The sequence below is a fragment of the Mixophyes fleayi genome, chromosome 8, assembly GCF_038048845.1.
Source record: "Mixophyes fleayi isolate aMixFle1 chromosome 8, aMixFle1.hap1, whole genome shotgun sequence".
NCBI lineage: Eukaryota > Metazoa > Chordata > Amphibia > Anura > Limnodynastidae > Mixophyes > Mixophyes fleayi.
This window is the reverse complement of record NC_134409.1, coordinates 72,423,452-72,438,761: the sequence shown is the minus strand read 5'-3', so window position 1 is coordinate 72,438,761 and position 15,310 is coordinate 72,423,452. Positions and strand designations below refer to the sequence as shown.

General features: G+C 38.2%; 1 protein-coding gene across 4 annotated transcripts in view; it reads left to right on the top strand.

The window, feature by feature from the left end:
- FOXRED2 (FAD dependent oxidoreductase domain containing 2) overlaps nt 1-15,310 on the top strand; it is a 67,998-nt gene that overhangs the window by 27,166 nt on the left and 25,522 nt on the right. For all 4 annotated transcript variants that reach the window (XR_012678517.1, XR_012678518.1, XM_075182719.1 and 1 more), the window contains one exon: nt 11,616-11,860. Coding sequence is in view for 2 of the 4 variants with exons in the window: in XM_075182719.1 (XP_075038820.1) it covers nt 11,616-11,860 (245 nt within the window). In the remaining 2 variants the exon portion in view is untranslated. The remainder of the gene's footprint in view (nt 1-11,615; nt 11,861-15,310) is intronic.

Sequence of the window (15,310 nt, the reverse complement as noted above, 5' to 3'; positions counted from 1 at the left end):
AGCCAGTTTTGGTGATACAATGGGCCCTGACTTGAGTGCTATGCTACACTATCTGGTTCAGCTGCCATGCTCAGAAGATCGGCATACCATGATATTCTCGACCAGTCTTGTGCTACTCTCTCTTTGCCTTCTTCAATACTTGAGATAGCATAGGAATCGGAGGGAAAAGGTTCACTAGCGGGTTCTGCTAGGGGACCAGTTTTATGACCTGATCTTCAATAGCTACTCCTATATGCAAGGGCAATTTGCTTCTCCTTGCTTCAAACATTAAATGGTTTGCTGAAAATCGGATATCAGATTTTATTATCCAATACGAAGTTTCTATATGACACATTTATACATAAAACTACATCTTAACACATCTAATTCTAAAACAATTACCTGTATGGTAACAGGTAGCTTTACTTCCTCTAAGGACCAAAGCCTCTGAAGATGGAGGTTTAGCGTCACTGCTCCCCATCCTCGCAGTCTGGCATCCATGGTCACAAGGGTCTAGTCCCATACAGAAAACGGGTGGACCTGGGTAAGATTCGTCTTCCTCAGCCACCACAGAAAAGACTGATGGGTCTGCAGCGACCGTTTGAAAAACTGTGCTGCTAATTGAAGATTGCACCTTATCACCTGGCTAAACTCTCGTTCTGAAATGTCCAGGAGTGGAAGCGCACAAACAGCACCGCTTTGAAGCAAGATACCATTCTCCCGAACAGCTTCCTACAATGGAGGATGGAGACTTGCCTTAGAGACAGCAAAGCTTTTACTTTATTTTGAATTTCCCCTTGACAAAGCCTGAGGGTGAAACGTACGTTGGGGCTAGCGTTATTTGGCGCCAACACCAACTACAGATAGGGATGCAGTGATAGCTTCCATTTAGCGGCAGGCAGAAAAAAACGGTTTTAAGCTGCAATAGGGGATCTTGTGTTAGCCAGATAAAACTAGCTCAGCTGCTGAGACTATTGTCTTTCACGGAGACTACACATAAGCTCACTCATATCAGGGAACTCTTTCAGTATCACAGAGCTGTTACTGGTAATGAGCTAATTACATGTGGTATAGCTGACAAGGTCATACATTGCAGGAATTGCACCAGCCTTATCATAGATGCACCTAAATGTATAACTGCTGCGAACAGTGTCTACTATAGAGACTGTCAATTGTTTTATATCAGGGACTTTTTCTGGTAACATAGAGCCATTACTGGCAATGAGCTATCTGCCTTTATTATTGCAGACAATGTTACACAGTGCAGGAAGCACACCAGCCTCAGTATAGATGTGCTATGGTGTAGTGCTTCATACTGTCATTAATCCAGAATAAGCCTTGTATTTAAAACTTACCAATAGCATCACACAAGCTAAGACCTTTTTGAGCTAGGGGGTTCTCCTTATTAAATCCACTAAGATCTAGTACCTTACTCCGTTATCTGCCTGCTACATTTGTTACAGTGGTGACTAGAAGGCTTGTAACACCAACACAATAAGAGACACGGTTCTCAATTACTCTTCAAATCATTTTTGTCTTCTTACCAACCACCACTTACCAGTAAATGGTTTACTAAAAAAGGATTTATACAAGATACTCTTTGTATCCACCAGACTATTTCCTTATACAATAGATCCCTATCAGTTGGTGTTTTTGTTTTTATCACACGTGTGTATGTGTATTTGTAAGTTATTTTAATATATTTCACCTTGTTTTCCGGGAGGATGTCATTATTAAACAATAATCATTAAAAGTTATATTTTAATTAACATAAGGAGTGCTAATTTGTCCTTCTAACATGAACCTCTGTTCATCATTTGTTCTGTCCAAATATAACAGGACCAGCACCCCCACAAGCAAAACGCTATAGATTTATATCTTGACATACATTGCATGTGGATGTTTTCTTCTAATCCCTGTGCAGAGCATCTCCCCCTTTAGTTGTTGTGAGGGGGACAAGGAAACCGTTCTGATGCAGACTACTACTACCCTGATGCTCCAGCGGCAGATGGAGTAATATGTGAATTTAAGATCATTTCGGGTCTCGGGAAGGTTGCTCCAGCTAATATATCTTCCTAGCACATCTTCGGCCCATGTGGGTGAGAAAGCAATAGTGCTGGGGTGCATCCATCACCTTGGTGCATCCTGACTTGGTCTTGGAGTCTTGTTTACCAACCTAACCGACGGATTTGCATCTCTACTGTTGATGACTTGAAGGATATACCTATGGGTGGGGTTTGGTTGGATTGGGGACACAGTAATGTCCAAGTGGAAGTGGGGCTTATGAATGGGCTTCCAACAGATGTTGTTTTGGAAAACAATATGGGCCATGGAGTAACAAGTCACTTTGCCAATGCCGTGACCGGTAGCCAAAGTAAGGCTGGCCAGTTAAGTCCCAGACAGATCTCCATACTCCATTTGCAGCCCCTGAATTGTCTCCAGTAAAAGCGCAGACATAACTCTGACGCAAGGGGACCTAGGGAGATGGACCATGCAGAGTTTAGACATGCCCAAGATCCATATACTACTTTAGCGGGCTTACGCAGCCATGCAGACCAACCCATTAGTGATAGGCAACAGCTGCAGGTAGTGTGGGAAAATGATTTGTTCTATCGGGTGGCAGAGGCAACTGTGCGATCGGGGAGGGCCTCAAGCATTTGTAGTGGACGGAGCATTTTGGTCCCATTAATTATTTTTTTTGCACTAACTGAACACCTAGCAGTAGCTGGTTATCTAGGGGCAAAAAAAACCCAACCAAAAAAAAAAAACAATGCCTGATTGTTACGCAGTTTTTACTGGACAGGCCTGTGCCATGATGTGCTCAAATACGGGGAGCAGTTGCAAGAGTAACATATGACAAAGAATTGTTAGAGACGTTTCCACCGTGATTTACTTTGAAGCCAGGTCACATTCATTTAGTCTCTCGCCATGTTGATACCGGAGATGCACAGTCACTGCAGCAATCCGCATATTGGGGACCCCCGGAGGTGCTCACCATGATCATGACCAGAAAGAGCTAAATGATATGCTAGTCATGGGCTTCATTGTCCTGTCCTGCAGCTCCTGGGGCGCTGGGGTACTCTTAGTGACCAAAAAGGACCGTGCCACCTGCTTTTACGTTGACTATAGGTGACTAAATAAGGTAACAGGGACTGAAATACACCCCATGGCTAGAGTAGATGAGCTCTTGGAAAGGCTGTTATATGCTCGCTATGTGACCACTTTGGATCTTAGCAAGGGGTTCTGGCAAATTCCCCCCTTGCTAAAGAGGCGCTAGAGCAATCTGTGTTCATTACACCATTTGGGCAATTTGAAGTATTACCCTTCAGAATGAAGAACACCCCAGCCAACTTCCAGAGGGTGTTGGATGACCTGTTATATGGGTGCGCACAAAAGTATTTTCATGACATTGCTATTTTCAGTGAGACTTAGGAGCACAATTTACTGTTGTACAAGTTTTTAGCTGCATCAAAAACGTTAGACTGACCATCAGTCCTGATGAACGCAAAGGCAGAATGGCGAAAGTACATTTCCTGGGACACAGTGTGGGCGGAGATAAGGTTTGGCCAGAACCCACCAACGTAGATGCCATTGTGTCCTAGCCTTAGTCATCCTACAAGAAACAGAAGTTTTTCTTGGCACTGTGGGGTACTATCACATGTTTGTACCCTATTATGATACGGTTACCAAGCCGATGACCACGAAGAAACTCATGCAACAGATAGTGTGGCCAGGCCTTCTGCCAGCTCAAGGATATATTATCCAAGATCCCTGTACTAGTTGCTGCTGACTTCCGATGTTGTTTTATTTTGAAAACTCACACATCGGGCTGCAGATTGGGAGCAGTATTGAATCAGATCGGGGATGATGGTCAAAAACATTCAGTACCATATTTGTCCTGGAAATTGGTGGCTAGAGAAGTTGCCTGCCCCATCATTAAGAGAGTTCTTAGTATGGGCACTCAAAGTTTCAACCCTCTTTCTATGGCCAGGAGTTCTTGGTTGTAACTGATCACAATCCCCTCAACTCGCTCAAATGGACCGCAGTAAGCAATGGATGACTGTTGTGATGGAGTTTGGCTCTGCAAAGGTATAATTTTTACATTTCTCACAAAAGGGCAGCCGATATAGAAATGCTGATGGACTACCCCATCAGTATGAGCCAGCTACTATACGTACTACCCACCTGGCCCAATCGCAGCTGTTTGCCGACAGTAGGACAGTTGTATTGTTTTACTCTATTGAAGAAAGGGGGCGGAATGTGAGGCCACATTATGTAGTTGTAGGACATTTGCGATTAAACTCTCAGCAACCCTCGCAATCTATCTTACCATTTGCCTATTACAAACTTTTTTCTTCTCGCTGCCTTACAGATTTTATCATCATTTGTTACTCTTGAGTGTTTGGGTAACACATTCTATTATAGAGCTTGCGTTTTTATGTTAATGGTGAAGTTGTTAATAGAATCAGATGGTTTATACTTAAATGTCCCCAGGTGGGTTATTAATAACTTGGAGATAGGAGAGGAAGAGACTTCTGGGTTAAATGATTAGCATATGCATCTATAATGTTATTGAGTTTATCATGTTTAGTGAACAGTGTCATTGTTCCAATAGTAACAAGGATTAAACTCATGGGCACCCTCTCCACAGGGTATCAAGGGTCCCCAACCTCTGTGGGGGAGGATGCCTAGTGAATGGGTATAACTTTTCCAATAAATCTGGTTCACCTTATCTTCAGCATAATGTCTAATCTATTAGCTAATACTATATCGAACAGGGCTTACACCTCTAATTGTTGATTATTTTTTTTGTTTGTTTCAGGTTTTTTTTGTCACTTGTGAAACTATTTGCACTTTGCTAATTTGGGATTTGTTGTGTTTGAGGGGTCTTGCATTGACTGTGAATTGTAGTAGAGTAGGGGTCAATTTTCAGTGAATATACATACTAGTCAGATAAAGTGTATTTAAAATAAGGAACATGGAAGAAAATACTGTATCCCATAACAGTTATTTGGTGACTGCAAAAAAACAAGCTCTTGGGGCAAAGCGTATCAAGCTGCGTTGTATTCAACATTTCAAAATTGCTGCCATTCGCCTCACATCAGGAGTGATTTTTAGCGCTAAACCGCCAGATGTATTGTACTTTGATTTTAGGGGAAAAAGTAAAATTGCCGGTGATCTGCAGTGGTTTAAACACAACCACAAAAGTATAAAATTGTTGTCCGTTTCTTGCAAAAGCACATTTTTTAAAACAATAATCACTTCTGATTGGTTGCAAATTCAAAACTCAAGCATTTTAACCTCACCAACACTATAAAAGCCTGTCTACTTCCCTATATTACTTGATAATGGTTACTGGAGCTAGAGTGAGAGTAGTACTAATATGTGTGAGAGTGTGGTGTGTGTAAAAAACATTTTTTTTTTCTCTACCTGTGGTTTTTTTGTGATAGAGAGGAAGGAGAGTGGCCAGTGGCGAGGAGGAGACAGAGAGGAGCAAGTAGGAGAGGAGGGTCATGACCTACAGGAAAGAAACAGAATCCTTTGCTGCTAGGGGGAAGACTAAATATAGGTGCAATGTGTGCTTCAGCTTTGAGGAGAATTGTGTACTTGTGTCAAACATAATGCCAGTGTTTGACAAGCTTTTGATCACTCAAAATGCAAAAAAAACATTGTCAAGAAAGAAACTGTTTCGGCTTCTGTATATGCTGCTGTGAATGCGATTGGCCCTATTAAACAATCCGCAAGTGCATATCAAATTTAAAGAGAATGGTCAAATAAAAAACGGCAGATGAGAGGAGAGTAACAGCAGGGACACCTATGAGTAAGAATTCAAGTAGCTGATACCACGAGAGATCATAGAAGTGATAAATGTCCAGGACACGGACAGGCCTCTGCCACAACCTAAGACTGGTGAATAATGTCTACATTTAATGTCTAAAACCCTCTATGCAAACTTAATAATCCAGCATCATGTTAATGTCATACATTTTTGCACATTGAATTCAGAAGCCTGATACATATAAGATTATGTGATGATGCCATATGTATGGCATGGTTTTTTTCACAGTTTCAAAATAATTTTTAAATAAAATATATATTAATATCAATCATCTCCCATTTTTAAATTCACAGATTTATCACAAACACAGCCAACGCCACCAACCACTAAGCATGATGATGAGGACCCATTAGAAGGTGAAACCTTCTAATGGTTCCTAGGATAAAAAAATAATGCTGCATATTTACTGATGCTGTAAATGGTTTTGAACAGGCAATGTTTAATATTAAAAAAAATAAAAAAAAATTCTAAGAAACATCTTAACTGTATGTGTCTCTAGAGGCCCGATCTGGATCCTGCAGAAACAACACCAGCACCAGACATCGCAGAAATTATTCTGAAATGTGTAGAATTCTCTGTTGAACCTACACCACAGATCCACCCTGTTACTGCACAACCAAACCCAGTGGAACCAGCAAATGTTCCCAATTTGGCAACGTCTATTGAGCACTTTAGGGAAGTGCAAAATAATTTGCTTTTATTCTGTCAGGATTTAAGGAGAGATATTCAAAGACAACTCCATAAAGGAATTAAATATTTGCATTACATCCATCAGACACAACTGTATTTCCCAGGCGCAAAAGCAATATATAAACGTAATCGCTCAAGCAGCTCGTGGCTCTATGGGATTAAGGATCACTTGGCACAACATTTGGAGGACTCCTTAATATTGGCAAGTCTATCTACTAACTGTAAGTCTATTATTATTCATCAACCGCCCTATATTGGCTTTATGTGAGCACCATTGTTCAAAGGCTTTATTGGGGAGTTCCTCTATTTGGCCGGATTGTGAACTAATCTATATATTGCTTCTGGTACCAAAGACTCTGAATAAATTGTATGATCCTGAATGACCCAGTTTTTATTTTTGTAAGTTGACAATATTGTGGGCTTGACCCAAGTCATTTTGTTTTAAAAATATATGCAAGATCATGTATTTTATTAATGTGAATTTACAGCCATGAGTCTTGGTTACACTTCAGTGGCTGAAACTATGTTTTTGTCTATCTAGGTCCAGACCATGTTATAGATATAATTTCATGTTTCAACTAGCCTTGCCTGTTAGTTTTTAATAAATACTTGCACACTTTTTATCACGTTTATATATTGCTCTTGCGCCTGGGAAATACATTTGCTTTGTTGGTTTTTATCTATTGAAGGAAAGAGACCCACCTCTATTTACCTTCCCAACTAGGCTGCATATATATTTCCACACCTTAAGGGCAGCGCTGTATTTTTATTTCTTATTACAACTGTGTATGTGTACTACTTTTGAATGTATTGATAGCCGCCTTGTGCATATGAATACTGCAATTAATAGTCCAGTAAGAGAACTCTCTGGCAAACTTGTTTTGGCTTGTGGCCAAATACAACATCTACTCATGGCCCGTTCACCTGTGCCATCATCCTCCCGACGAGAGCAGCCAGAATACAGTGCCAACAACATCAATGCTACCTACTCCACAACGTTCTAGTGTGCGTACTAGGGGGAAAGTTGGCCATCAACCAGGCATTTCCAAGATCCAGAGCATGCTGTTAAAATAAATAAATAATTGCTATCAGTTAATGCAGTTGTTGCATTTTTTTTTCCAATTTACATTATATAATAAAGGTGCTAACTCGCACATTTAAACATTCTATTCTTACAGTTCATTTTACAGTTAATATTTATACTGTCAACTTTATGAAAACAGATATGACTTGTGCTTAATGCTCCTAAGATAGTGTAATTATGATCTAAATATTATAATCATCTGTCCATTTTCTTTAGCCAATTAGATTTTTTTTTTTTTTATAAAACTTACACATAGCCTTTAATTTGCGCAGAGGTTGTAGTCACATTATATTGTTATAATGAAGAGTCTACAATAATAGATCAAAAGCAGTGAATACAGTTGAATCACAAGTAATAAACTAGTTGTGGTAATGTTAAAACATACTTGCATGAATAATAATTTTGGATTTGTCTTTCTCTGACCTGTCTCACCCCTCTGTATTTTTCACATCAGCTAATGTTATGCTTTACCCCGCTACTGTGCTCAATCACTCCTCAATATTAGTCTCTATTTAGCATTCTCAGATAACCAAACCTTGTATGGGTTATATAACAGCATGAGTGTGTGTGTGTGTGTATATGACTAAAAAACGGCAGGCTTCTAATTTAGAAGGAGCTCCAATAGATACATCAGATGTCTGTTTGATACCAGAATGACTAATCAATTCAACACACATGTGTAATTACTAGAGCAATATAGTGCTAGGGTATATAACTAAGCCAAACAACTGTCAGGCAGAGACCCTATTTTAAGCACTAGTAATCCCATTATTAATATAACAATAGCTTAAGCCCTTATTGGGCTCTATATGCAAGCAATTTTATGGATTAGGGTTATTACACTGAGAGTGTGTTTTTGATTCATATGGAGTTTCTATTATATCAGGATATCCCATTATCGATAATACAGTTACTATAAAGGATTACTGGGATATTGGATTAAAGTAATAACTGCCAAATTAGTCTTATTTATACCACACATACTTCAATTATTTTGATTTGGAATAGTTTCCAATTGTGAGACTGGTCTAATATAGGAGTGATTATTATATTATATACTGAATACTTATATAGATATATATAAAGTAGCGGGGCATAGCAATTTATTTTGCTATTTTAATTCACTTTAATCACTTTGGTTTTAATATTTCGCTATCCAATTAAGAGGGATTTTCTTAAAGCATACCAATAAAGATATAGTTATTTTAATTTATTATTGATATCGTGGAGTGCCTTCTAATACACAATTTCTTCCTATCTTCTTTTCTTACCTGATTAGTTATCTGTGTTGAAGTGCACCATCCAGTAATCATGTTACCTAAATATTTATAATTGACAAGAATATGACACTGGAATAGCGATACCTAGTGCAGTGGTATTTTCTTTTGCAATGTTATGCTTTACCCTGATTCGTCACTGGTATGGGAATATTTTTTTTTAAGCACCAAATCATGCAGCAGGCAACACATCAACACAATATCAGCTACTTTAGCTGGGGCATATAGAAGCACACCACCAGATTTATCAAGGCATGTGAATCTGGTCTACAGTAGGCCAAATGTATGTTTTATCACACCTGTAGTGGATATTTGTGCCTCATTATACCTGTGTTGAGCAGATGCCTGTGAATTCAACAGAGGTGTCATTAGCCAGTATTCCATATCCTGAGTCACGTAGAATAACACCTAAATAATACATTACAAATATTTTACCACTCTATTTCTCATAGAGGACTGACTGGATGGAGCAGGATATAGGCATCATGGCAAAAGCCAGCATAGCATGCAACAACACTCATGATTTTCATGTTTGCACCACAGACCACCTGTTGGTATATACTTCTGACCTGTGACAAATTGGTCTCGGCTCAATGTGCAATCTCTGGCCCCAAGATATTAGGTAATCCTGAGAGTTTATGGAAAGTTTACTTCTCATGCCATTCAGCATCTTGGTGGGGGAAGCAGATTTACGCATGCAACAGTTTGTTAAGAGCACTTAACACTACAGATAAGTGCCTGGAGAATGTCACCTGTGTGAGCCCTACAACTTGTGAGCTCACAGATTGGAAGGAGGCTATGGCAAGAAAGTGTAGAACACACATTAATCTTTGCATACCAGTTAATGCATTGGAGCGAGATGTTAATGGCTCCAAATCATCTCTCACCTGCTCATACAGTTGAAGGAGGTTTGCTCTGTTAAGCCTAACCATTTGTACAACCTCCTGCTCTGAGAGGGAGTTGTCGAAGTCTGATAAATTGGATGTAGTCATATCAATTAATATCTAACAACTTGATTCTCTTTGTCTGACTTTATGCGTATAGCACGCTACGGCGTGGAAGAGAGTAATCAGCCGCAGCACGTGGCAAACACTATCGCACACATTCACACGCATTTACACGAACATATACACATTTGTAATTAGCTCACATTAATTGTAGTTGCAACACATAGTTATTAATACTAATTATGTAGCAGAGTGTATGTTGAAATACTATAATGTTATATACATGTTGGTGAGATCTATGGTTCAGGTTACAGGAAAACATATTATGATTTGTATCATTCTAATCCCCTATTTATCAGCAGTTGTCCGGTTCAATCGCCCGAAGGGATCGCACTTTGCGTACTCTAGTTATCGAGGATAGGGAATAAATGATTAGAATGATATTGTCTGTGTAATGTAAATAGGCTAGTTTAATCTGGATTCTTGGCGGGAAAATCGGAATGCATCTCCAGGAGAACTGTCAACAGCATCAGAAGCATAGATAAGTACAGTGGGCTGGGGGTGTTGTAATGCGTCTCTGGGGTGGGGGGGGGGGGGGTGGCATGATAGGGAGGGCCTCATAAATGTAATGTTTTAGTATAATGTATGTATCAATGCCCCATGTTGACCACACCCCCAACATAATGTGGCACACAGTTTTTTCATGCTCCTCAACAGAAATGGGCCTGTATGCTTGAAATGCCAGGGCTGATTTTTAGTCCCAGTCTGGCCCTGCCCCCACCCTTGGATATTTTTGTTTGAACTGGCCAATGACCTGCATTGCACTGGACCCTCCTGAAGCCTGGACCTATAGAAGCAAGCCATATCATCTGTATTGTTGTACTGTATTCACTGATAGGATAATAAGTAGGAGCCCTGGACCCAGTGGCCAGTCTACTTGACCACAGCCTTCAGACCTGAATGACTGTACACTGGATCCAGGGCGCCTCCTAAGTAACGGCTGTACATATTTTATTCTGATTGTGATTTAATAGCCAATAGTAGCAAAATAACATTGTGCTTTGGAACCACATTACGGCAATCAACAATCGTTATTGGATAGCAACTAGACGTGCAGTGACGTGAGTCAAGAGTCAAGCGCACTCTAAAATTACATGGTCTGCGCAGCCTGAGCAGACCCTTGTGCTGGTTCTGTTGATCTTTCTCTGTGCACAATGCACAAGCTCATTTTCTGCTAACAAAATCGCCAAATAGTCTACTCCATCTTGATATACCCACAGAATAATAAAGTTTTGTGGCCTTTTTTTATAGACCTCATAAGAGTGCATAGACCAATGGCTGATTTGGATAATCTCACCTATCAAAAGCAGCATTTTTAATCTGGCATTTTTCACAGTGAGATGCTTGTGATTTGCAAAATCGCAACTTCAAACATGTGACTGTGTATTTTAAATGCTTAATGTTAGGAGGGCAATTTGCAGTGTGGTGTTTTTGTGTATATATATATATATATATATATATATATATATATATATATATATATATATATATATATATATATATATATATATATATATATATATATATATATATATATACTTGCTGGTCTTCTGATCACACTTTCGTACATCTGCAGTTGGCAAATCGCCCCAAAAAAGTGTTGATTTTGGCAAATTGCAGCTTGATACATTTTGCCTCTTGTGTACAGATTTTTACATTATTTTTTTTCAGTCTTTTTTATGTGCACAAATTGCTTTCAAATAAACTATTTTATATTCTGTATATTTCCTCTTTTTTAGGAACACAAACACATTTGAGTACTTAGAGGAGGTACCGGCAGGACTTCTCCCCATGTTAGAGAAAAGCACAGGCAAGAAGATATATGACACGGGACTGTTTGTTCTTATTATGGAATATGGAAAGAATTTTTCTGGACCAGACAAAGATGTATTTCACTATAATCGTGCTATTGGTGAGGCAAAAGTAGCATGGCGTTCTAACTTCTTGCATCCTGTGATTTACTACTACAGACAAGTTCCATCAGGTAATAAGGGGTTTTGACAATGTCCTCTTCAAGGGAATACTTTAGTTGTAATTATTTTGTTTTATTTAGCATCTAGTTAGGAACACTTAAAAAGACTTTACAAAATTTTAGTAAATCAGTGATTCGACCTCACCCTATGCATTATTTCATATATTTACTGCCAATTCTATTATTATTTCTGACTAAAAATATTCATTCTTCCATTAAAATAAAAAAAATAGTATTCTATGCACAGTAAACTTTTGTTGGGCTGATTTAAATAAATGTGACATGCTGCTGCAATGTCTGGCTGTGCACTTTTCCAGGTGCTACGAGACTGTTAACATCGCAAATTTTCCTCCGCACCTCTATGGGGTGCAAGGAAAAATCTGTGTATTTACTTCGCTGTGGAGTGCTTTTGCATCCATTCCAGAGGCACTCAGCGGCACATAGCGGACAATTGAATTGGGCCCTTAGATAAGACTGCAATTTGTATTATAATTCACGTTTTACCTTACTGGATTTTACATTTGAATTGAAATGTTTCACCATGGTCTCCACATTTTTTAATACATTTTAATAGGCTCCTTTTACACCACAATACACATAAACAATCAGAGGCGCCAAAACATAAATAAAATTAATATCTAAAAATTTAATACCAAAGAATATGGCAGGATTATACTCAAAACCACCTAGGTTGCTCATATAAAATATTATATATTTATTTAAACATTACAGATTTTTAAATACACCAAAAAGCACAACCAAAAATAATACTATAAATTATAATACTTATCCAAAAGACCAAATCTTATTTGGTACAATTATCAGATAGATGAGATAAAATAATGTTCAAAAAAGACTGTATATTCACTAGCTGAACTCTCTTAGGGATTTCCAAGGCTCAATTGCTGCCAATAAATTTCCACTAATTTTATTGGGAGATTAGACAGGTGGCCAGCACACCTGTAATACCCCGGTGCATGTTAAAACAATTAGTCCTTCTTCTGCTGACACGCCAATAGTAAATCAATCATTGTTTTACAATCACAAGGAATATTGTTTGTTGGCTGATTAAAATCCAGTTGAGTGAATTATGATGTAAACTTAACCAGCTGTTATGTCTCCCTTTTAATATTGAGTGTCACAAAACACCAGCTTTATGTGAATTGACATAACACAAATAGTTGGCTGTTAGTAAAATGTCAGTAAAACAATATAATCATAGACAAGACACTGACATGCTACACAAATATAACCTTGTCCTGAAGTTGCCTTGAGTGGTAGAGATAGATATCCATACTGGAACAGGTTGCTGTTTTATGGAATGCTTTACTCCATGTATCAAAAAATCCTTTTCAAGATCAGGTTCGTATCAAAAGCAGTGTTCAATCGGACTGTTTCTTCATTTCTCATATATACATCACAAAGACATTTTCCCTCCATTCGCTTTTGTATGATGGGTTGTTAGAGAGTATTTTCAACAAATCTTCTGGTATGAAGCAGTAAAACAAGAGACTCTCATGTATATCCAAAGCGATAATCGTATATGGGACAGAGAAAGAAGAAAAAACATAGTGTAATTCCGTATAGGTAAAATAAAATGACTCGTGAGTAAAAGGATATAAACTCGCATTTATTATAGAAAATCTTGCTAATAAAAATAGAAATACATCCACAAACTGTGGGAGTAAACTCGTACCAGATATAAAATGGTAATAGGCGTCCACACAAGAGGCTAACACATCCGGATTGTTGCCGTCTTGATGGGATGTCTCCTAGAGTAAAACTCCACAGGTGTGCCTGCTACATCAACGCGTTTCAACTCTCGATAGTCTTTTTCAAGGTGGTGCAGGTGTTGGAATCAATGATCCTTTTATAGTTCACAGGTTAAAAATCATTACACACAAAACAACCCAGATATGCATATAACATATTAACATCCAATTCATCAAACAAACACATATTTTCTTGCTACTACACAGATACAAAATAAATATCATTACAGAGTAAATGTAAAGAAAAAAGAAAGACTTGTCTGAATCCAGATCCGTGAATACCACATAGTTAGCGGACATATTTTCTCGGTAATACTAAAAGATGTTACAGTTTATAAAGAAAAGAGCCACTAACAATAAGCCCTATAGAATTACCTATTACCTATATTCAAGAGCAGTCAATATAAGACAAACATATCTAAACAATAGCTGCATAAAATTGTGCCATAATCAAAAATGGATACTTCAAAACTAGAATAGATGTCGCACGAAGCAGCTTACACACAATATACCGCTTTATAGTAGTACATTTTCATTATTCAATTGCCATAATTTAATACAATTAAGAACAAATAGTTAAAACATTTCCTTCCTATAAATATACATAGTAGACCTATTAGATTAATTGCCAACATAAACAAGTATCAAATTAAAATAACCTGCATGCCCACTATAAAAACGAGAAAGTGTTCATTCAAATATGCAATGCAGTACATATTAGCCTCAAAATCTGACACAGTCAGAACAGATAGATTTTGTTCCCATTACACGAGTTAACATCATCATCTTACACCAAGAGATTCTGTAAGATATAATTAGCAGACATATTTTCTCAACAATCTATAATATAAATTTCTAGTGGCGTGTGTTAGTCTGCCTGTGTGTGTGTGGAAAAAATAAAACCAAGCTCAACTTGCCTTGAAAAAGCTACTAGCGAAACGCGCATCGACGGACGCCGCGTTCACTGCCCGTGCTCCTATAATTCAATTCTTTAAATAATATGAGCTTCCTATTCATTTAGCTAGTTTTCAGACCTTAAACCTCAGTCTATTACATTACCTCCGTTAGAACCTCACAGCTTTCCACCTATTATGCAGAGAAACTAGTGAGAGCTCATAATTTGCAGAGTCCATTGAAAGTTATCATGCTCACAATAGGGGGACTGAACATATGCAAATGAGTATAGAGGGTTAAGTTAGAGATAAGATATACCCATGGGAGTTATTAGAACATAAGAAATGTACACATTAGAATCGAGTACTCAGTATAGTTGATTAACTAGTGACCTAGATTTAGTCACGCGCTTCTATTTGGGGTTTTAATAGATCAGAACAGTGCTATTGTATTTCACCCAGAATTCACCTGGGAATCAACATATGCAGATTAGGTGGACGGACTAATCTTGTGTCTGTCTATTGATTCTCATGCTGCTTGTATATATGTAAACAAGCCAGCAGTGTTCCCCCTAAATTACTGTACTGAATACTCATTATTGGTTAAATCTATCCCGATGAATGGGGTTATTTGAGGACAATACACCACTGTTGTATAAAGGTTTTCACACCTACATATGATTACCTTGATTTATCACACATCTGTTAACAAGAGTGGAATTGTATGAGTCATATGCTGCTTGTATATTTTAAGCAATCAGCATTTACCATCCTCTCAGCTCATAAATATTATTTGG